We start from the raw sequence: 22,559 nt of genomic DNA, 5'->3' as shown, positions 1-22,559 counted from the left end.
ATGGTAAAATTAGAAAATTATCATTTGTCAAACATGGATTCTATCAGTGTTAAGTGCCTGGACTGGATCATTGTACTGTGGATGTGTGAGAGGATGTCCTTGTTCTTCAGAAATGTCCCTTTGGCAAAAAAAGAAAAAAAAAGAAAGAAAAAAAAAAAGAAATGTCCCTTTGGGGATCAAGGGGTCTGACGTATGCTGCTTACTCTCAAATGCCTCTGGAGGGGAAAAAAAAAGAATCTTTATAGGGAAAGGAAATCCTAAAACAGTGTGTTGGAATGTTAACAACCAGTGAATTGGCCAAGGGTATACAGAAGCTCTTGTAACTGTTCTGCAAGTTTGAAATGATTCAAAGCACAAAGTGAAAAGATGCAGAGGGAGTAGCATATGCAGACATCTGGTGTAGAATTCAGAAGCACGCAAACCTTCCCCGTCAAACAGGTTAAGAATAGCTGCAGAGGGGCTGTGTTGACTGACTGGTTGGAGTTGCAGATTAAGCATGTTAGGCCGCACAGGCAGGAATGCTCATGTCAACTCTGATCCTTGACTTGCACAGCAAGTATGTGGATCAGATTGCTCTCTTCCTGGTGGAACACAGATGAAGTAGGGGACTGACATACAGGCCGTGTTCAATGGAAAATGCATGCCTTCAAGCCCTGGCATTCCAACTCTGAGTGGGAAGCTGGTCACCCTGTAGGGCCAAGGGACAAGCCTGGCATACTCCTGGGCCTGTGCCCAGTGAGGGGAATGCCAGTCTAAGCCTGCACCCCTTACATTTAAGTTCAAACTGATTTTTATTTTTTATTTATTTATTTTTAAATATTTTTTAAAAAGATTTTATTTATTTATTCATAGAGACACAGAGAGAGAGGCAGAGACACAGGCAGAGGGAGAAGCAGGCATCATACAGAGAGCCTGATGTGGGACTCGATCCAGGCTCTCCAGGAGTCGCCAGGATCATGCCCTGGGCTGCAGGCAGTGCTAAACCGCTGCGCCACGGGGGCTGCCCTCAAACTGATTTTTAAAAAATAGGTGGTACACTGACACAAAAATTCAGAAGCACAAAAGAATTTATGTTGACGAACTCTAGATGTCCATTTTCCCTTCCACAGGCAAACCATACGAGCCAGAATAGGCCCCACTATGCTGCAGTAATGAGTAGCCTCAAAGGCCCAGTTGTTAAAGGAACAGGGTTACTCCTCCCTCACACCACATACCTTTTGAAGCTTGGCTGGAGTCCCTATCTGGCATCACTCTTATTCTGGGCCCAGGCCGGCAAAGCAGGTACTACCTGAGAGAATGCCAGTGAGCATAGCAGGGTTTTCCCCAGGAGGATCCATCTGCACACTGGCTCTCAGAAGTGTCTACCTGGAAAGGTACTTCGGTTCCCACTCCACACAGGTCACAAGGGCACATCTGAGCTCAAGGGGGCAGGGAAGTATGGGCCCTCTGTGCATCTAGGAGGAGAATCTGTGAGTGCTTGGTAAACCCAGGCTCAGGTGCACAGCATGGCCCACCCCTAATTATCTGCAGACAAAAACACTAATGAAAAGATATGATTCCATGGGCAGCCCAGGTGGCTCAGTGGTTTAGCACTGCCTTCGGCCCAGGGTGTGATCCTGGAGACCCAAAATCAAGTCCCATGTCCGATTCGCTCCATGGAGCCTGCTTCTCCCTCTGCCTGTGTCTCTGCCTCTCTCTCTGTGTATCTCTCATGAATAAAATCTTTTTTTTTTTGTTTAAAGGTGATTCCTGAGAATATGCAGTCAACCCTTATAATCACCACTGGGGACACTTTACAAGTGAACATAACAGGAATGCCTAAGTGGCTTAGTGATTGAGTGTCTGCCTTTGGCTCAGGTCGTGACCCCGAGATTCAGGATTGAGTCCCACATTGGGCTCCTTGCAGGGAGCCTGCTTCTCCTCTGCCTATGTCTCTGTGTCTCTCATGAATATATAAATAAAATCTTTAAAAACAAACAACAGGGATCCCTGGGTGGCTCAGCGGTTTAGTGCCTGCCTTCGGCCCAGGGCATGATTCAGGAGTCTTGGGATCGAGTCCCACGTCAGGCTCCCTGCATGGAGCCTGCTTCTCCCTCTGCCTGTGTCTCTGCCTCTCTCTCTCTCTATGTCTCTCATGAAGAAGTAAAATCTTAAAAAAAAAAAAAAAAAAAAAAAGTGAACATAACAGCAGTACTTGAATACACCACACGCATCCCCTACTGCCCTGCTAATCTCTAACCAAGCAAGTGACCCTGAGTAAGTGCGATCTGGCCAGTGGTGAACACTTAACCATACTGAAGGGGATGAGGCTCTTTCAAACACAGATCACACTTCTTCCTCCAGCAACCTAGTAGTGGGCACCTCCCCACAAGAAGGGTGTGGTGTTCCTACCTGTTGTGTCAAACACCAGTCCAGATGTTGCTGTGAGGTATTTTGTAGATGTGATTTTTTTTTAATTTATCTGAGCATGGAGAGGGGAAGAGGGAGAGAATCTCAAGATGACACACCACTGAGTGTGGAGCCTGATGTGGGGCTTGATCTCAAGACCCATGAGATCATGTCTTGAGCTAAAATCAAGAGTCCAATGCTTAACCAACTGAGCTACCCAGGAGCCCCTTGTAGATGTGATTAATTCTACCTGTTGACTTCAATTAAAGGAGTTTATTCTAGATCACATGGGTGGGCCTCGTCCAATCAGTTGAAGGCCTTAAGACCAAAACCTGAAGTAACTTAGAGAAGGAATTTTGTCTCAAGGCTGTAACACAGAAAGCTGGCCTGAATTTCCAGCCTCTTGACCTGCCTCACAGACTTTGGATTTGCCAGCCCCCCACAATTGTGAGGCAGTTCCTTAAAATGAATCTACACACACATACACTCACATCCTATTGGCTCTGTTTTTCTGGAGAACCCTGATTGATAGAGTAAAATTTAAAATTTGGGAAACACTTAAATGCATCATAGAGGAAGGCGTTTCTCTTTTTTTTAAAGATATTATTCTTTACACCCAATGTGGGGCTCAAACTCACAACCCTGAGATCAGGAATCTCATGCTCCACCAACTGAGCCAGCCAAGCACCCCAGGAAGGGATTTTCTTAATGATAAAATCAATTCTGAAGTGCGGTGTACACACAACCCACAGCCAGAAGATTGTGTAAATGAGCTTTTCAATGCAAGATGCAAATCAACAATTCTCAACAAACACTCAGGTGCCCCTAGGGGAGATGTGTCCTAAAGTTCATAAAGCCAAGCTTTGGAGGCACCTCCTCTCCCCACTGTGGCTTATAGTCAAACATGAATATGGGGATGGGGCAGCTCTTATCATCATTACGCAAATATCTTAATGTACTGGGGAAAATGCTTCCTGTTTCTCCTAAAAACTGGTGTTTGAATGGACGGTGTCATGGCATCACCCCACCCCAATGGCTGGAATTGTGTCCCCTCAAAGAACTATTGAAGTCCTAACCTCCAGGATCTGTGAACGTGATCTTACTTGGGAATAGGGTCTGTTCAGATGACTGAGTTTAGAAGAAGTCACTGACAACTGGTGTCCTTACAAAATAGGGAGCTTTGTAGACAGACAGGTAGAGAGGGAAGGTGATGTGTGTCGAGGAATGCCAGGCACTGCCAGCAGACCACTCATGCCAGGAGAGAGGCACAGCACCAGTTCTGCCTGGCCTCAGAAGGAGCCAACCCTCCAGAACTAGCAGGTGGCACATTTCTGTTGCTTTAGCTGCTTGTCACAGCAGCTCCAGCAAACACGGCACAGCACCTCAATGATACTCCACCAAAGGACTCAAATAGAAGTAAGTGCAAACAAATGCTTAAATGCATGGAGGGAAGAGGCTTTCTTAGGAAGATGCCAGGGACATAAAGGCACCATGCAGCCACCCTCTGTCCCTGCCCCCTAGTGTGGTGACAGACTCATTCCTAGATGCCTCTCCCCACCTCATCCACGCAGGGGACTCCCCGGTGACATAAACACAGAGGTGGAAACCCATTTCTTCCCGATAGTAAACCTTGAGACCCAGGCTCAGGAAACATCTGTTTATTCAAAAAAAAAAAAAAAAAACAAGTTGCCATTTGGCCACTGTCCTCACCAAGGGACTGGGGGCAGGGTCTGGTGTTGAGCAATGAGGGGGAGGGATAAAGAAGCTGTGGAGAGTCTTCTGGTCCAGAACTGTTTATCTCCTCTCTGCACCCCTCCTCCACTCCTCCCCTGCAAGTTGGGGTGGGGGAGAATGTGTGTGAGTGTGCGCATGTGCATTTTCAGGAGGTGGAAGACTCAGATGGCTAGGTCCCAGCTCTGGAAGCATGGAGGTGGATCAGGCAGGATGAGCCTGCTTCCTCAGCCCCTTGAGACCTCTCCCCACTATGGCTTATTTGAGATCAGAGGCCAAGGCCTCAATGTCAGGCAGCCTGTGGCAGAGTGAGTGGGGTGAGGGGAACAAGATACCTGGAATCTAGGCCAGGAGACAGTGCTTCGAGGGGGGCATACAAAAGCTGAAAGGCCCCACACTCCTATATTGCAGGGGCTGGAGAAAGCTGAGTGCTCAATGGGGATGGAGAGCAGAGGGAAGGGGGTCTGAAATAGGGCAGGCGCTCAAGCTGGCTCCTCTCTGGGGATGTCACAGTCGGCTGAGGGGCACAGGGCACAGGGAAGCCCTGGGAGGGACGAGGGCGAACCCACAGGAGCAGCTAAAAGCATGGAGTGGAAAAATTGGCACTGGGGCCCAGGTAGGGTGGGCTAGCTCCCCATTTTCTTCATGTGGTGAGAACTGAGGGCTAGTCATCTGCCCCAGGCTCCTGTTGAGTAAGGATGAGCTGAGGTGCCGGTATTTGGGGTGGGGGAAGGCAGAGGAGGGAGGGGGACGGCCCAGAGGAGGGAGAAGAGGCCCCCTCACCTTGCCTTGGGGGCTGGGGAGGGGGTGTGTAGCCCTTTAAGAGTGGGGGAATGGCCGCCCCCCAGCAACATGGCTATATACAAAGAGAATTAGGGCAAATTGTGCATTGGGTGTTGAGGAATCCCCAAAACCCCTGGAGGCTCCCTGGTGTGTGAGGGGGAGATAAGGAGAGAACCCGGTTCTCCACCATCTTGAAATGATGCAGAGCACCGCCCCCCGTGGCGCTGGCAGTGGCCATGGTCCTCCAGATGTGTCTGCTCCAGGACCAGGCCAGCGGAAGATGTGACTGAAGGCCCCAGGGAGGTCAGCAGCTGTCCACCCAGCCCATGCGGTCTCTGAGGAGAGTTTGGCCCGAGCCAGTGGTGTGCTGTTTTGGGTGGGGGTCCAGGTAATAGGGGCAGTGATATCACCAGAGGACTGTAAAGCTCCCCCCTGACCCTGCCCTCCTCACCCACGATGAGAAGTTTTCTGTGTTGACCCTGTCACCGATCAGATGGTTGGGTGAAGGGCTGTGCGTTATCAGGAGAGGCCTGGGTGCCCTCACCAGAGGGATGATGGGGTCTGGCCAAGACCAGGTCTGTGGTGGGGTTGATGAAGGCATCAGCTCAAGTCAGGAGGGAGGCAGTGACATCATTAAGAAGGGGCAAACTAAAGATGATGTCATCAGATGGGTCCCCACCCTATTCCATTTATACGGAGTGGGAAAATGGTGTGTATTGTGCTAGTTCCCCTTAAGAGAAATTATAGGTGCCGTGGGACCCCAGAAAACATTCAAAATACAGTCATTGTAGTACTTGGCCATCAAGATGATGATGCAAGGTTGAAGTGGATCCTAGTAGTAAATGATGACATATTTTGATGTCATGGGTCCTAGGAAATGATGATGCTATGGTTATGGTGGATCCTGGTAGATGATGACACCATGGTTGAAGTGGGTCCTGGGAAGTGATGAGACCATGGTTGAAGTGGATCCTGGGAGGTGATGACATAATGGTGGAAGAGGATCCTGGGAGGTGATGACATCATGGTTAAAGTGGATCCTGGGAAGTGATGCTATCATGGTTGAAGTGGATCCTGGGAGGGGATGACATCATTATTGAAGTGGATCCTGGGAGGTGATGACACCATGGTTGAAGTGGATCCTGGGAGGTGATGAAGTTATGATTGAAGTGGATCCTAAGAGGTGATGACACCACAATTATTGGGGACTATGGGAAATGGTGGCATCATCAGTATTAGTGGATCCTGATAGAAGATGTTACCATCAGCCATAGAGGATTCTGGAAGGTAATGACATAATATGTCATGGTGGATCCTAGAGGATGATGATACAATGGTTGTGGTAGATCCTGGGAGATGAGGACACTATAGGTCATAGGGAATCCTGGGAAATGATGTCATCATCAGGCATGGTTAGCATTTGACCCCAGGTACAATGCCATCATGAGTGGTGAAAGTCTTATGGTACTGATGATATCATCAGCAAAATCAATAGTGGGCACACCCCATCCAGCCCCATCCCACCTCACCCCCAACAGGAAGCTAGGAGCTTGTTGACAGAGGTGATGATGTCTCTAGTTATGGCAGAAAGAAGTGACACCAGCCTTTGGGCCACTATAAGTCCCAGGACTCTGGGAGGTTGGTGGGCCAGAGTGGAGCAGAAGGCAGTCTGGGAGTCCTGTCCTCCAGGAGTCACACACAGGAGGTGACATCACTGCACAGGGATGGGATCTGAGGCCCAACCACTCTTTAGAGGAAGGATCTGGTGGGGATCCTGCAGGGCATGTCCCTGGTGTCAGGGAAAGGAGTGACCAAGTTAAGTCACGGCAGGACAAGGCAGAAACTCTGGGCAGTGTCTATGGTGACAACATCACAGCATTGAGACAGAACCTCAGTTGGGGCCCACTGCCAACAACCTACAGTCAGACCATCATCTCTGGTGGAGACCTCTCCAGATGGGGCTGTGTCCCCAGTAATGACACCCCTCAGACAACTTCTCAGGTCAGAGCACTTTCTCTGGTGACTCCAGGGTGGCCATGGATTCTGGGCAGACCCTGCCTGCTCATGATACGGCAGCAGCAGTGGAGGAGTCTTACAGCATCACCCCGGAGCAGGCAGAGTCCAGTGGCAATATTGCAGAAGGGGCCTCATCCTGGAGGTGTCCCAGAAGTGGGCTGTCATCCCTGGTGATGACATCATGGGAAGAGGCACAGTCCCTCTGATCATGTCATAGGGCAAGGCACCTTCTCTGGAGATGGCATCACAGGAAGGAGGCAGAGTCCCTGTGACAGTGTCCTGGAAAGGTCTTATGTATAGGGAGGACACAGTTGGCAAGGCGTTTCCCCTGCGATGTATCCCAGGAAGATGGCTTTGTCTGTAGTGACAACCCTATAGACAAAGACATCTTCTCTGGAAGAAAATATTTTCCTGATAATGATGTCAAAAGAGGCCTTTGGTGCCGGAGATGACATCATAAGGGTGAGACTCGTCTCTGCAAGGACATTCACAGGAAGGAATCTTTGTCTCTCAGGATGATGTCACAGGACAAGGCATTGTCTTCTGCTGTGACATCACAGGGAGAAAGTCTGTGATGACTTCATGGAACATAGACATGGCCTCTAGTGATGGCCTCAGGGGCAGGCCTATTCCTCTCTGATAGATTCATGGGAAGGTTTTGTCCCTGTGATGACATCACAGAACACAGACATTTTCACTAGTGATGACCTCACAGGCAGGGCTCTTCCTCTGTGATAACGTCATGGGAAAGAGGCCTTGCCTCAAACAGCGACATAGGAGGAGGGATCTTATCTACCATGACATCCCAGAAGGAGATTTGGTCTCCAGTGATGATTTCATCCACAGCAGTGTCCTTGGGGGCAGCCCCCTGCCCACAGGCTGATCCTGGGTCCTAGGCCCCTGGAGTGTGTTGGGGGATTCAGTCTGGGATGGGGGCCCGGCGAGGCCTCAGCCCCCCAAGCTTCCCTGGGCCTGGCTTCAGACAGTCACCTCATTCTTGCTGGCGGTGCGCAGGTGTTGCGGAAGGTGGTGGCCGGGGATGAACTGCAGTTGCTCCAGCGTGCCCTGGCGCTGGAAGGGCGGCCTGCGCGCCAGCGTGCCCCCTCCCCCACCGGCGTCCGACATCCAGGCCGGCTGCGGGGAGCCGTGCAGGCCTCGGTGGTGGTGCGCGTGCAGGCCGGGCGGTGGGGGCAGCCCGTGCAGCGGCGTGGGGGGGCCCCCGGGTCCTAGCAGCAAGTTGGAGTGGGACGCGGCCAGGCTGGCGCGGGCGGCAGGCTCTGGGGGCAGCGCGGGGCTCCGAGGGGGGGACAGCAGATGCTCCCGGCTCTGGCGCAGGGCCTCGGGCGACGACAGGAGCAGGTGCTCCTGCGACACCAGGCGCGCGCGCGGCAGGGTGAATTCGTAGCGCGCCCGGCCTCCGTCGCCCAGCAGGTGCTCCTGGGACATGACTCGCCGCGGGTTGGGCGCGGGCGCCAGGCCCAGCTCTTCTGGGCCGCCCCAGGCATCCATGCGGTAGCCGCCCCCCGTGCCGGGTCGCCGAAGGGCATGCAGGGGCAGTGTCCCGCGGGGCATTTCCGCCAGGTGCCGGCGCTTCAGGTAGGCTTCATCCAGATCCTTCTCAGCTGGGGGAAGAGGGGACAAAGCTATAGAGGTAAGTCCCCAGCCAGCCTAGAACCTCTCCCATCCCCTGGCTTCCGTACCTCCCATGCGCACGACGACCCCAGGCATCACCGGAATGTCCTGGTCAGTAGCCCAGGCACGGGTGACTGCGTCCCAAACTTTGGTCAGTCAAAACCATCAGGCTAGCTATGTAACCAAAATGCAGATTCCTAGGCCTCCCACACAATGGTGGGCCGGTAGATGAGGGGGACTTCCTTTTTTTCCAATTTAGAGAGGTGACCTACTCATGGATTATGGAGTCAGTGTTGTGGATGGTGACTGGCATTTTGAAATGCAATAGAATAAAAAATTATCAGAAAGCATCCACATAGGAGCGCCTTGCTAGCTAAGCATCTGAGTCTTCATCTCTAGGCCATTAGTTTGAGCACCACATTAGGTGCAGAGATTACTTAAATTAAAAAAAAAAAAAAAAAAAAAGATTAAGGCAGGCAGCCTGGGTGGCTCAGCGGTTTAGCGCCACCTACAGCCCAGGGTGTGATCCTGGAGACCCGGATCGAGTCCCAGGTCAGGCTCCCTGCATGGAGCCTGATTTTCCCTTTGCCTGTGTCTCTGCCTCTCTCTCTTTCTCTGTGTCTCTCGTGAATAAATAAAATATTAAAAAAATAAAAATTAAAAAAAATAAAAATAAAAATAAAAATAAAAAAGATTAAGGAGATGGTGGTGGGGAAAAAGATTTTTAAAAGTTATATAAAAAAGAAAGCATCCATATAATAGGGGAATACGGGTGAGTACTAGTTCATAAAGTTTTTTATTTCAGTTTTGTTTGTGTTATTGAAATATTAATGGATGCAGTGACAATACCCAGGGTTTGTTTTAAAATAATCCATCAAAGGGGTGGCCTGAATGTCCAAATCTTGGCTTCTGCTCAGGTCGTGATCTGAGGGTCATGGGACCACGTTGGCTCCACTCTGAGCCAAGAGTCTGCTTGAGATTCTCTATCCTCCCTCCCTCTCCCCCTCCCCACTCTCCCTCTCTCTCTAAAAATAAATAAATCTTTTTTAAAAAGTAAAAAAAAAAAAAAAGAAAAGAAAGAAAGAATCCACCAAAAACTGGGGTGAAGGGAGTATAGATTTAACAAAATGAGGCTGAGTGATGGGAACATGGGGATTCATTTTACAATTTCCTCTAATGTTGGGTATGTTTGAAAATGCTCATAATAAGTTTTAAAGTTTTCCTTTAATTAAAAAAGATACATACACACATGCGTCTCATGGGTCATAATATAAAAAGCATTTAAAAAAATATTTTAAAAATTTATTTGCCAGAGGGACGGCTGTGTGGCTCAGCAGTTGAGCATCTGCCTTTGGCTCAGGGCATGATCCCAAGATCCGGGATTGAGTCCCACATCGGGCTCCCTGCATTGTGCCTGCTTCTCCCTCTGCCTGTGTCTCTGCCTCTCTCTCTCTCTCTCTCTCTCATGGATAAATAAATAAAATCTTTTAACAAAAAGATTTATTTGACAGAGAGAGAGAGAGCAAGCACAAGCAGGGGGAGTGGCAGAGGCAGAGGGAGAAGCAGACTCCCCACTGAACAGGGAGCCCAATGTGGGACTGGATCCCAGGACCTTGGGATTATGACCTGAATCAAAGGCAGACACTTAACTGACTAAACCACCCAGGAGCCCCTAAAGAGCATTTTTTAAAAAGATTTTATTTATTTATTAATGAGAGACAGAGAGAGAGGCAGAGACATAGGTAGAGGGAGAAGCAGGCTCCCTGTGGGAAACCTGATGTGGGACTCAATCCCAGTTCCCTGAGGATCATGACCTGAGCTGAAGGCAGATAGATGCTCAACCACTAAATCACCCAGGTGTCCTTTTTTTTTTTTTTTTTCCTTAAGTTGTATTTCTGTTCATTGTAAATACGGGTCCTGATGAATACAACAGATCTTAGGAGGCCATGAATCTGCATTTTTAATCAGTTGGGCCAGTCTCCATGGTTCTTTTTTTTTTTTTTTTTTTTTTAAATTTTTTTTTAATTTTTATTTATTTATGATAGGCACACAGTGAGAGAGAGAGAGGCAGAGACACAGGCAGAGGGAGAAGCAGGCTCCATGCACCGGAAGCCCGACGTGGGATTTGATCCTGGGTCTCCAGGATCGCGCCCTGGGCCAAAGGCAGGCGCCAAACCGCTGCGCCACCCAGGGATCCCTAGTCTCCATGGTTCTGAACTCAGACCCTGTCCCTATACCCCACCCCACCCCATTACCTGTGCCCCTTCCCTTCCTGGGACTCACCCAGTCTCTTGAGGGATGAGTAGCGGTTCAGCTCGGATTTCACAGCGGCCTCATAGGATGGGGGCAGGTGTGAGAGATTGTGGAAGGACCGGGAGCAGGAGAGGGTGGAGTAGTGCAAGGAGGGGCTGGGCGGTGGAGCAGCACGCCAGTCTGGGGCAAGAGGGGCAGGGCAGGGGTCAGTCCAGCCCCTCCTCCCTCAGACCTGGCAGTTCCAGCCCCAAGCCCTCAGGGAGTGGAAGCCCGGGGTCCTGGCCCCTCAGAGCGCGAGCAGGCCAGGATACCTGTCTGTACTCATTTCCCCACCTCAGGAGACAGGCTCATTGCTGGGGAGGCGGGTCACGTCATGGGAAGAGAGGCAACTGCCCCTTGCTCAGCTCCCATCGGGTGCCTGGACCCAGAATGGAGGGGCAGTCCATTCCATGCATCTTCCCACCAACCCAGATGGGAGAAAGATGACCACCTCTGGGGTCCAAACTGGAAACTGAGGCTATTGTGGTTACCTGGCCAACCTGGGAGGTCAGGGCTCACAGGGCCTCAGGCCTGCTCTGTCCTGGGCCCCCAGCTCAGGATCAATACAACGCAGGGAAGGAAAGAAGCCCTGTCCTCCCCACCACCCAGCCCTGGTCCATACCCATCGTGGCAGCATGGTGCTTGGGGCTGTTGACGTTGAGGTGTAGGTAGTTGTGCATACTATCTGTGGAGACCAAGAGGGGAATGGTGTCACTGCTGTTGCCCGCCCCCAGCTGGAGCTGCTGTCCTGCTCTTGTGGAAGGGTTTCCACTCTGATCCCTCCTACCTCCTGAATCTCTGCTCTGGCCTGTCTCCCCCTCTTGCACCATTCAGCCTTCTGGCCATGTGGCCAGCCCCTTAGTCAAGATCTTAAAGATCAGCCCCCCCCCACCCCACGATAATTCTCCTGGTACCCACACTTGCCTCCGCCCCTGCTCCCCTGCTGCTGCAAATGCTTTTCATGTCTGGCTATCACCCACAGGACAAAAATCTAAGCCAGGATAGGTGTTTTAGGCTTACTTGGCCCCCACTGGTGCCTTGCCACAGGGACATTGCATATGCTGTTATGCTATTCTCTCAGCCTTGAATTCCTTCCTCCCCTCCTTTGCCTCAAGAACTCCTACTCATCCCTCAAGATCCACCTCAAATGTCTCTTCCTTAGTACTACTATTCAGATCCATCTCTTCCCCTCCGTTTCTGACCCCAGTTCAGGCCTTGTCCTGTACAGCCAAGATTACCATCTGGCCTTCCTCTCATCTCTCCCCCTTCACATGGGTTCCAGAAAAGTCACTCTTCCACTCACTCCTGACGTCGTTGCTCCCTTGGTCTAAATTCCTCCATGGCTCCCCATTGCTGTCAGGACAAAGGCAGAGCTCCTCAGCCCAGCCTTGTACTCAAGCCCTTCTTGAGGCATCTGCCCACCCTCTCACTGGCCTCACAAACTGCTTCAGCCGCCCAGAGCTCTGTTGGCCCAAGGAAACCCCTCACCCTCCAGGCCACTGCTCAAACAGCATTTCCTGGGGGAAGTCTTTCTCCTCCTCAAACCTGTTATAGCTCCCTGGACTTCTGCCTTGATGAACCCGTCATAAAATATAAGATTTATGTTTTATATGGCACTAGTATTTATATGGTGCTTTGTCTGTGGGAGTCATTGCTCTCAGCATTCCAGCATTTGACCTTCACAATAACTCTGTGAGGTGAGTGCTGTTTTGCTTCTGGCTTTATGGGCGAGGACCCTGAGGCCCCAGGTCAGCAGTGGCAGAACTAGGACTCAAATCCAGGCTGTCTGGACACATTCTAATTCAACTCTTAGGGACTTCTTGTGAGCTTGGCTGTTGGGAGCTCTGACACTTTCTCAAGTGCAGGAGCTGAGAATGCCTAAATTTACATCACCGTGGCATCCACAGCACCCAGCCAGGGGGTTCACAGGAGGGCAGGGAGGGGCGTGACTCGCTGTGGTGCCCCTCAGCATGGCCCTGTGACGAGTCTGGGCGGGAATGGTTCAGAGCAGGCAGAGGCGGGAGGGTGGGGTGGGGGCGGGGCCTGGGCAGCAGGAGGTGGGGCTATTCTGAGAGGGCGGAGCCGCAGGGTTGGTGGGCGTGGTCAGAGGCCGCAGGGGCAGCCCGGACTCCCAGGTCCCACTCACCGAGATTGGAGGGCTTCACCGTGTTGTAGAGGTTCTTGGGCGTTCTCGGGGGTATGCTGTCGGGGCCCCCGACCCCCGGCGTCAAGGAGCTGCTTCGTGCCCGGTCTGGGCGGGTCCCAGGCCCCGCCTGATGCCTCAGAATGTCCACCAGAGCCCTAGGGGTGGCAGAGCAAAGGTCAGCGGCCTGGGGACAGGGGTGCGGGCAAGGAGAGGGAGAGCGCAGGCTTCTTTTCCCACCTTGCTCCCCCCTTCATTGTACTGCAAGTACTCGCATGGTGTTCTTCTGCGTGCTGTTCCCTCTGCCTGGAATGCCTTTCACACAGATACCTGTCTGGCTTGCTCCTTCCCTTCCCGTCTCTGCTCGAGGGGCCTTTCCTGACCACTTCACATCAAACACCATCAGCCCCCACTCTCTACCTGTTATGCTGTTTTATTTTCTTCACAGTGGTTATCAATACCTAACATTATATTGCCTATGTGGTTGCTTGCTTACTCTCTCCACCACCAACATTTAAAGATAACGGTAGCCAGCATTTATTGAGGGTTTACCGTGTGCCAAGACTCGACATTACAGTCTGAATGCATGGGGAACAATTATTAGCTCCATCGTACAGGCAAGCAAACCAAGGAACAGGCCCTGGGTCACACAGACCGCAGGCAGCAGCCCGGGGGTTGGAAGTCGGATTTACCCAGCAGAGCAGGGACCCTGTTTTTTTTTTTAAGATTTATTTATTTATTTATTTATTTATTTATTTATTTATTTATGATAGGCATAGAGAGAGAGAGAGAGAGGCAGAGACACAGGCAGAGGGAAAAACAGGCTCCATGCTGGGAGCCCGACATGGGACTCGATCCCGGGACTCAATCCGGGGACTCGATCCGGGGACTCGATCCGGGGACTCGATCCGGGGACTCGATCCGGGGACTCCAGGATCGCTCCCTGGGCCAAAGGCTGGCGCTAAACCGCTGAGCCACCCAGGGATCCCCACCCCCCTTTTTTTAAAGGGACCTTGTTTTATAACTGCTGTATCCCTAGCTCCTGACCCACAGAAAGTGCTCAAGAAATAATTTGGTGAATGAAGGCCTGCGCCTCACCCGTCACTCAGCAGCCAGGCCCGTGCTGTCGCATCTATTCTTAGGGCCCGCCCGACTCCCTAGGCTTTGGCTCCCAGGCTCACTGGGCTGCCAGCTGCGTCTGGGAACAAGCCCGCACCCCGTAGCCACGCCCTCACCAGATGGCCCCACCTCCCACTGCCCAGGCCCGGTCCCCAGGCCCCACCCGCCAGGGCCCCGGCGCTCACATACCTGGGCACGTTGATCTCCCGATGCGCCCTGGGCGCTCGGGACGCCTTGCTGAAGGCCACTTTGGCGCCGACGCCCACCGCCAGGGCGAAGCTGATGACCCCGCACACCACGTAGGCCGTGCTGCCCCCGGGGCCCTCGCCCCCGCGCCCCCCCGCCCCCCCCGCCCGCCCCCCTTCTAGCCACCCAGCCTGGCCGGGCCCGGGCCCCCCGCCCGCGCCCCCAGCACCCCCGACGCCCCCGGCCAGCGGCGGTGGCGTGGTGGCCCAGCGCGGCGTGTCGTAGTTGGAGCAGGAGGCCTGCGCCAGGCGCATGTGGCGGTGCTCGCAGCAGAAGCGGTAGTGGCAGGTCCCACAGCAGAAGCGGTAGGAGCCCGTGCTGCAGTTGAAGGTGGCGTCGTACTGGCCCATGACATCGTAGTAGCCGTGGCAGAGCTCGGCGGGAGGGGGCGCCCGGGCCGCCGCGCCTGTCCCGCTCTGGGCGCTGGTCCTGGTGCCGTTGGCGCCCGGGCCCGCCGCGCCCCCACCACCCGTCAGCGCCCCGGTCAGGCGCCGCAGGTGCGCCAGCAGGGCGGGCAGCGGGCCCGGGGGCTCGGCGCTTGTGGCGTTGGACGGGCGCGCCCCGGCCGGGCGGGCGGTCGAGGCCAGGAGCAGGAGTGTCCCGAGGAGCAGGAGGGACGGCATGGGGCGCGCAGGTCAGACCGAGCCGTCAGGCTGCGGGGAGAAGCAAGGCCGGGGCGGGGGGCGGTGCGTGAGAGAGAGATGGCTGGAGGTGCAGAAACGTGGGCATGGGTGGCCGGACGGGAAGAGGAGGGCGAGCCGAGGGAAGATAGAAGGGTGGGGAAAAACGAGCACCGGGAGCCCGAAGAGATGCATGGAGGGGGAGAGGCACGGGCCCAAAGTCAGCAGTCCCACAGGGCAGGGGACGGGATGCGCGGGGGAGACGGAAATGAGCCGGGACGCCGCCGGGGAGGATGGACATGATGACGGCAGACGCGGAACCGATCAAGGTGTGCGATTAATGCGGCAGGAAAGGTTGGGAAGGTCGGCGGAGATATCAGAGGGGTGAGCACAAGTAAAGGATGGACAAACCAGAGCCAAGATGTGATGTGAGGAGGCGGCGTAAAGGAGGGCGGTGAGAACTGCGGACGTGGGAGCGTAGGGGTGGAGGGGCAGGGAGGAGGGGTGGTGGGTCAGAGAGATGGGGGAAGGAATGGAGGCAGATGTGGGGTGGGCGACAGGGGAGGAGCGAGGGAGATGGGGAAGGGGAGAGGGAGGTGTGGGCGGTGGGGTGGGAGAGAGAGATTGGGAGTTGAGAACTTAAGCTGACAGCCCAGGCCGTGGAACTAGGTAGTGCAGGGCTTCTCTCCCGGGCACTACTCTGGTTGCACCGGTCCTGTGTGCAGCCACCCGGTGCCAGAATTCCCATTCTTTACATGGTGACAGTGTAACATATCCCCAGGCATTGCCAGATGTCCCCCTGGGGGCACAGGTGAGAACTGCTGGCTGGGACCTGCCAGGTCCTCAGTGGTCCCAAAGACTGATTTCTCTTTTATTTAGGTCTGATAGTCCATGGGTCTCAAGCTTCTGCCTCTGTCCCTCTCCCCTTCTGTCCCCTCCGCCCTCTCTGTCTCTGTCTCTCTCTCACACACATAGACACACAGATGCACACATAAGGAACACACACACACATTCTCACAGGGGCAGGTCTGAAGTGTCTCAGCCCACAGCAAGACAGGCAGGGTGACAGAGCTCCACCGTGTGCCAGCTGCCTGACTGCATAGGCTCTCATCTAGGTTTCTCATGCCTCAGTTTCCCCATGTGTAAAGTGGGGGTAAGGATGGTTATCAGGGGGTGGCGATGAGGATGAGCGGGGTTAGCCTCTTCCAGGAGCCTGGAGCAACCTGGCCTGTTGCTGAGCGGCAGACTGTGCACACGTGCTGGGCAAGTGTTGGCTGCAGCCGCTGCTGGCGGTGGGCGGAGGGTGGTGGGCAGCGTGGGACCCCAGCAGGACCCTGGGGCAGGTGGCAGAGGGGGGGACCTGAAGGGGCCGGCCAGTCCAGCGGTGTCTACCAGAAGCGGTGCAGCAGCGCAGATGCCAAGGCTGCAGGAACTGAGCCATGAGGATGGAGCGGTCGGTGACTGAGCCCTGGGGTTTGGGGTCTTTGCCTCTATGGGACTTTCGTCCTGGCAGCGGGGAGGGCAAGTGCACAGATCAAGCCAGGGTGGTGCATGTTTAACACTGTTGTGAATAAATATTAAGAAATCTTGAAGGAAGTCATGGCTATATGAAAGCAGCATGAGGGGATGGGAGGGAGGATAGAACTGGTGGAACAAGTATCAAGAGGTATAACTTTTATTTGCTCCTTTCCATGGAGGGTGTGTGTATCTGGAGACCACACTGTTACCACCAGAAGTTGTAGGGGCTGGGATGGGGAGAGCTCAGGCTCCCTGCTCCTCAGCCAGCTGGCCCCTCTCTGGCCTGCGACCTCAAGTTGCCTTTTATTTTTTTAAAGATTTTATTTATTCATGAGAGACACAGAGTGAGAGAGAGAGGGGCAGAGGGAGAAGCAGGCTCCATGCAGGGAACCCGATGCAGGACTCGATCCCAGGTCTCCAGGATCAAGCCCTGGGCCGAAGGCAGGCGCTAAACTGCTGAGCCACCTGGGCTGCCCCTCAAGTTGCCTTTTAGCTCCAGCTGCAGCCCTGCACTCCAGGCTACAACATCCGACTTGGTGTTTAATAGGCATCTTATGAGCGGCTTAGCCCATGGGCACCTGAGTGGCTCGGTCCATTAAGCCTCTGCCTTCGGCCCAGGGCATGACCCTGGAGACCCAGGATAGAGTCCCACGTCGGGCTCCCTGCATGGAACCTGCTTCTTCCTCTGCCTATGTCTCTGCCTGCCTCTCTGTGTCTCTCATGAATAAATAAATAAAATCTTTAAAAATAAATAAATAAACAAAATCTTTAGAAAAAAAAAAAAAAGAAGCGGTTTAGCCCATACTGTGGACAGTCGTTTGGTGGTTCCTCAAAAGGTAAACAGAGTTATCACATGAGCTGGCAATTCCACTCCTAGGTGTCTGCCCCCCAAAGAACTGGAACATATGTTCACATGAAAACTTATACACAAGCATTCATAACATCGCCAAAGTGCCCCCCCATCCCCCCCAACAGAGGAACAGATAAACACAACGTGGTCTATTCAGACAAAATCTTATTCAGCTTTAAGGAGGAATGAAGAACTGATAGGTCAGGGAAGCCAGACACAGAAGGTGATCTACTGAATGATCCCATTTATATGAAGTATCCACAGTGGTCAGATCTATAAAGCCAGACAACTGTCACTGGTTGCCTGGAGCTGGGGGAGGGGAAGAATGGGGGGTGACTGCTTTGGGGGTGATGAAAGTATCCTGCATTAGATAGCGGTGATGGGGGCAGCCTGGGTGGCTCAGTGGTTTAAGCGCCTGTCTTCGCCCGGGGCGTGATCCTGGAGACCCGGGATCGAGTCCCACATCGGGCTCCCTGCATGGAGCCTGCTTCTCCCTCTGCCTGCGTCTCTGTCTCTCTCTGTGTGTCTATCATGAATAAATAAATAAAATCTTTAAAAAAAAATAGCGGTGATGGTTGCACAACACCACAGATGTCCTAAGTATCACCAAACCGTACACTTAAAAAAGGTTTAAAAATAGCTAAAATAGTACATTTTAAGTTAGGTGTATTTTGCCACAATGTTTTTAAAGATTTTATTTATTTATTCATGAGAGACACAGAGAAGGCAGAGACATAGGCAGAGAAAGAAGCAGGCAGAGAGCCCGTTGTGGAACTCGATCCCAGAACTCCAGGATCATGCCCTGAGCCAAAGGCAGACACTCAACTGCTGAGCCACTCAGGCATCCCATATTTTGCCACAATTTTAAGAAACAAACCATAGGTCAGATGGCATCAAGCCATCCCCTGTTGAAATCACCTGCTGGCTGCCTGACACACCTAGAACGACACGGAAAGCCTTCTCCCTTCCCGGTTCCTTCATGCCTTTCCAGGTCCCATGGCCAAGAGGGTCCCTTCTTCCTGCCTTTGCCTCTGTTGTTCCTTTTACCTGGCACCTCCCCTTGTTGTGAATATGGTCTGGTTCCCCCTTCCTTCCTTCAGGTGACCCTCACAGGTCATCTCACTGAGCCTTCCCTGTCCTGTCCTAAAACAGCACCCCTGGCCGCCCTGGGCCTCACCCTTGTCTTTTCCTAGGTCCCATCTCTACTTTGCCACATTGTATGTGTGGTTACTTAGCTCCCCTAGTAGACTATAAACTCTGTAAAAACAGACAGTTTTGTCCAGCTTGTTTCCCATGGTGTCCACAGCACCTGGCATCCGTGCCTGCCACAGGAGGTGTCCTATAAATATTTATTGCATGGATGAATGTTGAAAGGAAGTGTGAGATGTGGGTCTTCTCTCTGTGTCTCTCTCACACACATACACACACTTCAGATGAAAACACTGTGGTTCCATTGTTTGCCTAAACATTACAGTGCCCAAGCATTGGAGCTGGGCTCTGAACTCAGGTCTCAGGGCACTGTCACCTGTAGAAACTATCCCATGCAGGGAAATGTGGGTTGACATGCACACAGACACACACCTTTCATCAGTGAATCCACATGCATGCAGTGATGTGGATTTTTTCATTCATTGAGAGCTGCCACACATGGTAGGGCAGGTTGTGCACTGCACAAGGAGATCTGGTTGAGAGGCTGGAATCCAGCCAGGCTCCACTCCTTAAGGCGTACTGGTGGGACTGCATCCATCTGGGGGAAGGGGCATCCTTTAGAACTCACACAAGGTTGCCATCTGCCTGCCAAACCATAGATGCAGGGGAGCTACGTTGGGCCAGGGGGTTACCTTTGTCTCATTGCCATAAAGGCGCTGTATGGACTAGCAGTTTGCCCACTCAGTCCCTATTCTGTGCCAAGCCTCCGGCTGAGCTTCATGGGCACAATTCTTCCCTCTGCTAACAGAGTCTTATTGTCCCCTCCAACTGCACATACATGCCCAGGGAGACACAACCCCAGGCCATTGACAACCCTGGGAGTGGGGGTGGGGGGCTGTAGCATACATCTGCTCAAAACTGCAACGCACCCAGACACAATGCACACACACACCCGGCACCTCTACCAGTGGAGGGACCCATAGCCTCCTGCCCCTGCCTTACACCTCCTGAAGGGAAGTAGACACACGCTGAGGGACACAGTGGCCTGTCCAGACACAAGTATACAGGGGGACCGATTCTGCCCTTACCTCACACAAAACAGCACATAGACACACAACATATACACACAATGACAGAGGACACAGGACACCCACACAGTGTGCCAGACACAAGGACACCCAATGTCATCCTGGTGGCACACCTGTAGCCTCTTCACAGCACACAGACACACACACCTCCATGTGGACACACAGCTATGCGTTTCTGGGCATTTCCACATACAGTACACAAGACCCAAACAGAATCTCAGACATTGTGACACACCGGGACTACAGATAGCTCCAGTATACAACCAGAGACCTGCCCAAGCCAGCTCTACACGGACACACAATCATATACATCACAGCCCACAGTCATGCAACCTCGTGGGTGCACACATACATGTGCACACACACCCTCACCAAGTGGTGAAATCTGGAAGCATCCATGTGACACCCCACACACACAGACACAGCCCTCCCGCACCCCCTTACACACAGGCACTTTCCTCCCCCACAGCTGGAGAAGAGGGGGCCCTTCACCCCAGTCTCCTCCCTTCCTGCACCAGGCATGCTCAGCAGCTCAGGGCTGGAGGTCTGGCTGTGCCCCTGCCCTGCCTAGGACCTGAGAGACACACAGGCAGAGATCAGGGGATTCAACGTGAGAGGGGTTTCCAGAGCAGGCCTGCCAGGTCCCTGGGTTCCTGGGGACCTCACAGCACCTGCATAACACCGTGCCCCGCACTCCACATCCTGCCCCAGTGTCCCCTCCAGACCCTGCTGGTGGGGGCCAGGGGCCAGGGTGAGGTTGGCTGGGTGGGGCCAGGTGAGCAGCCTCCTGAGATGTAAGGAGAAGAGAATGAGAGATGGAGCAGGACAGAGGAGGAGGGACAGGGAGAGGGTCTTGGGAGGCTGGTGGGGGGGGAGGGGAGAGGAGGCCCAGAGAGAGGAGAGAGACTCAAGGAGAGAGACTCAAGGAGAGGGAAAGAGTGACACAGAGAGAGTGGGGCAGAGAGCTGGAGCTGAGATCAAGAAGCTGAGAGAGAGGGAGAGAGAGAGGAGATGGAAACTCACAGAGGGCTAAGACCCAGAAAGAGTCAGAAGATCGACCTCCGGAACTGGGGCTTGGAGGGGTATTTGCAGGTGGTGGCAGAGGGGGGCTGAGAGTGCATGGTGGGTAGAGAGACAGAGACAGAGAGACAGAGACAGAGGCTGGGAACAGGTGGGGTCCAGGTGGCATGCAAAGGGAGTGGATCCTAGGAATATCTGGGGTTGAGGGGTTGGTTTGAGGTAGGGATGTGGAAAGCAGGCAAGAGGAGGAGAGGATGTAGGTTTACCTGGCTGGTGGAGCAGGCTCTTGGAGAAGGGGAGGGGTCCGGATGGGGGCGGGAACACAGGGACAAGGACCCTCCCCCCCCAGGCGGCCCAGGGACTAGGTCCCTGCGCCCCGCCCCCTCCCCAGGTCTTACGGTCTCCCGTGCCTCTCTGACTAAGGGCGGGGGGGTCCTCTGCATCTTCGGGTCCACTCCTCCTCCCGGAGGAGGCCTCTCATCTCTAACGGGATCTGCTCTGGGTCACGGTCCTCTTAGCCTGTGTCTCTCTCCATGTCTCATCACTTCTCTGCGTCCCCCAGTCTCTGCTCCCCTCCCCACCCAGGGCTGTCCCGTTCTCTGAGTCTCAGTTTTCTGGGTGCCAACATTTCCCTTCTTCCCTTTGCCCCGTATGTCTCCGTCTCTACATCCTGCCTGTGTTCCCTCCACTCCCCAAATCCCCATCTCTCCTACCTCTCTGACTCTTTGTCTGTATGTCTATTTCCCAGGTCTGCTATCTACAGATCTCTGCCTGAGTGTCTCTGTATCTCCCCCCAGTCCCCCTACTCTCAGGCCCTGGTTGGAGGGGCGGGGTGGGGGGGCGCTGCAGTGGGAGCTGTGTGTTCCCAGCACAAAATAGACTCCTGTTGCCATGGCAACGCGAGCGCGGCCTCCGAGACGCGAAGCATCAGGCTGGGGGGTGAGGAGGGGGGACACCTGGATCCGGAAGGCGGGGGCTGGGGGCGCTGACGCCCGGTCCCGCGGGCTCCTGCAGGAGGGGGGAGGATGGGACTCCTAGGTCCCTGGGGATAGGGGGTGCTGAGCGCTCTGATGCCGGGTTCCGGGGACTGGGCCTTCTGGGAGGGGTCTGGGATTCCAGGATTGGCGGGGGTGGGGGTGGGAGATGCAGATTCCCCAGTGGGGGCGGACTACATGAGAGCTCTGACGCCTGGGTCTCTGGGGGATTCAGAGGTGGTCTTCTTAGGTCCCCTAGGTTGGGGGAGGGCAAGGACCGCAAATCTTAAGAGGCTGAGTGGCCTTGACGGGGAGCTCCGCAGGGTCCTGGCTCCCGGGTCTTCACAGGGGCTGCAGAATTCTGGGAGCCCCCGTGTGGGTCCCCAGGCTCTTGCGTCTTAGGGGGGCAAGAGCCACTCAGATGAAGCCGGCTGTCCTTCCCAACCATTCGTCCGTTCATCCGCATGCCTGTCTCTTCCTTTCTCCCATCCTCAGGTCCCCAGTCCCCCAGTATCCCCCTCCGCAACGGGGTGCGGTCGCGCTCACCTCACTTTCCGGATGCGGGACCCTTGGGGAGTCGGGGGTGGCGGCGGCGTGGGGGGCCGGCCCGGCCGGGGAGACAGAGCAAGCGTGTGTCTGTGAGCCAAGCGGCTGGGCGTGTGCGCGCCGGTGGGGGGCGGCCGGCGGCGTGCTGGGCGTGCGGCCCGGCGGCTGCTCCGGTCCATGCAGCTGCAGATGCGCGCCGGCTTCGGTGCAGATGTGGCCCGCCAGTCAACCTGTGCCTCGCGCCCCTGGGGAGCGGAGAAGAGGCACCGCCCCCTCCCCACCTTCGGGGACCCCTCTTCCTCCGACCCGCGGCCCTCACCCGCCCCCGGGACACCCCCCAAACCCAAGAATGGTTCGGTCCACAGCCACATCAATGTTTATTCTGCGAGTCCGGGTCCTCCCCCCCCCCGCCCCCTCCCCCGTAACACTCCACCCCCCACCCCT

The 22,559-nt window shown here is 54.2% G+C and overlaps 1 protein-coding gene across 4 annotated transcripts; it reads right to left on the bottom strand.

Annotated features, from left to right (window-relative positions):
- Positions 1-4,031: 4,031 nt before the first annotated feature.
- Positions 4,032-22,483, bottom strand: SHISA7 (shisa family member 7). 4 transcript variants are annotated; one of them, XM_049102695.1, is made up of 7 exons: positions 22,116-22,455; positions 15,382-15,431; positions 14,294-15,003; positions 12,989-13,143; positions 11,465-11,527; positions 10,834-10,983; positions 4,032-8,540 (listed from the first exon to the last, which is right to left on the bottom strand). In XM_049102695.1, the coding sequence occupies exons 3-7, from the start codon at positions 14,971-14,973 to the stop codon at positions 7,897-7,899; spliced, it is 1,692 nt and encodes a 563-aa protein (XP_048958652.1). In that variant the 5' UTR covers positions 14,974-15,003; positions 15,382-15,431; positions 22,116-22,455; the 3' UTR covers positions 4,032-7,896. The 4 variants fall into 4 exon arrangements, with proteins under 4 accessions (XP_048958652.1, XP_025279657.1, XP_048958671.1 ...); XM_025423872.3 differs by lacking the exon at positions 15,382-15,431 and having other exon boundaries at positions 22,116-22,454; XM_049102714.1 differs by lacking the exons at positions 15,382-15,431; positions 22,116-22,455 and adding an exon at positions 20,862-22,039.
- Positions 22,484-22,559: the final 76 nt, after the last annotated feature.

This window comes from Canis lupus, chromosome 1 (genome assembly GCF_003254725.2).
Source record: "Canis lupus dingo isolate Sandy chromosome 1, ASM325472v2, whole genome shotgun sequence".
In the NCBI taxonomy this organism is placed as follows: domain Eukaryota; kingdom Metazoa; phylum Chordata; class Mammalia; order Carnivora; family Canidae; genus Canis; species Canis lupus.
The sequence above is the reverse complement of the archived record's forward strand: the minus strand, read 5'-3'. Positions and strand labels throughout refer to the sequence as shown.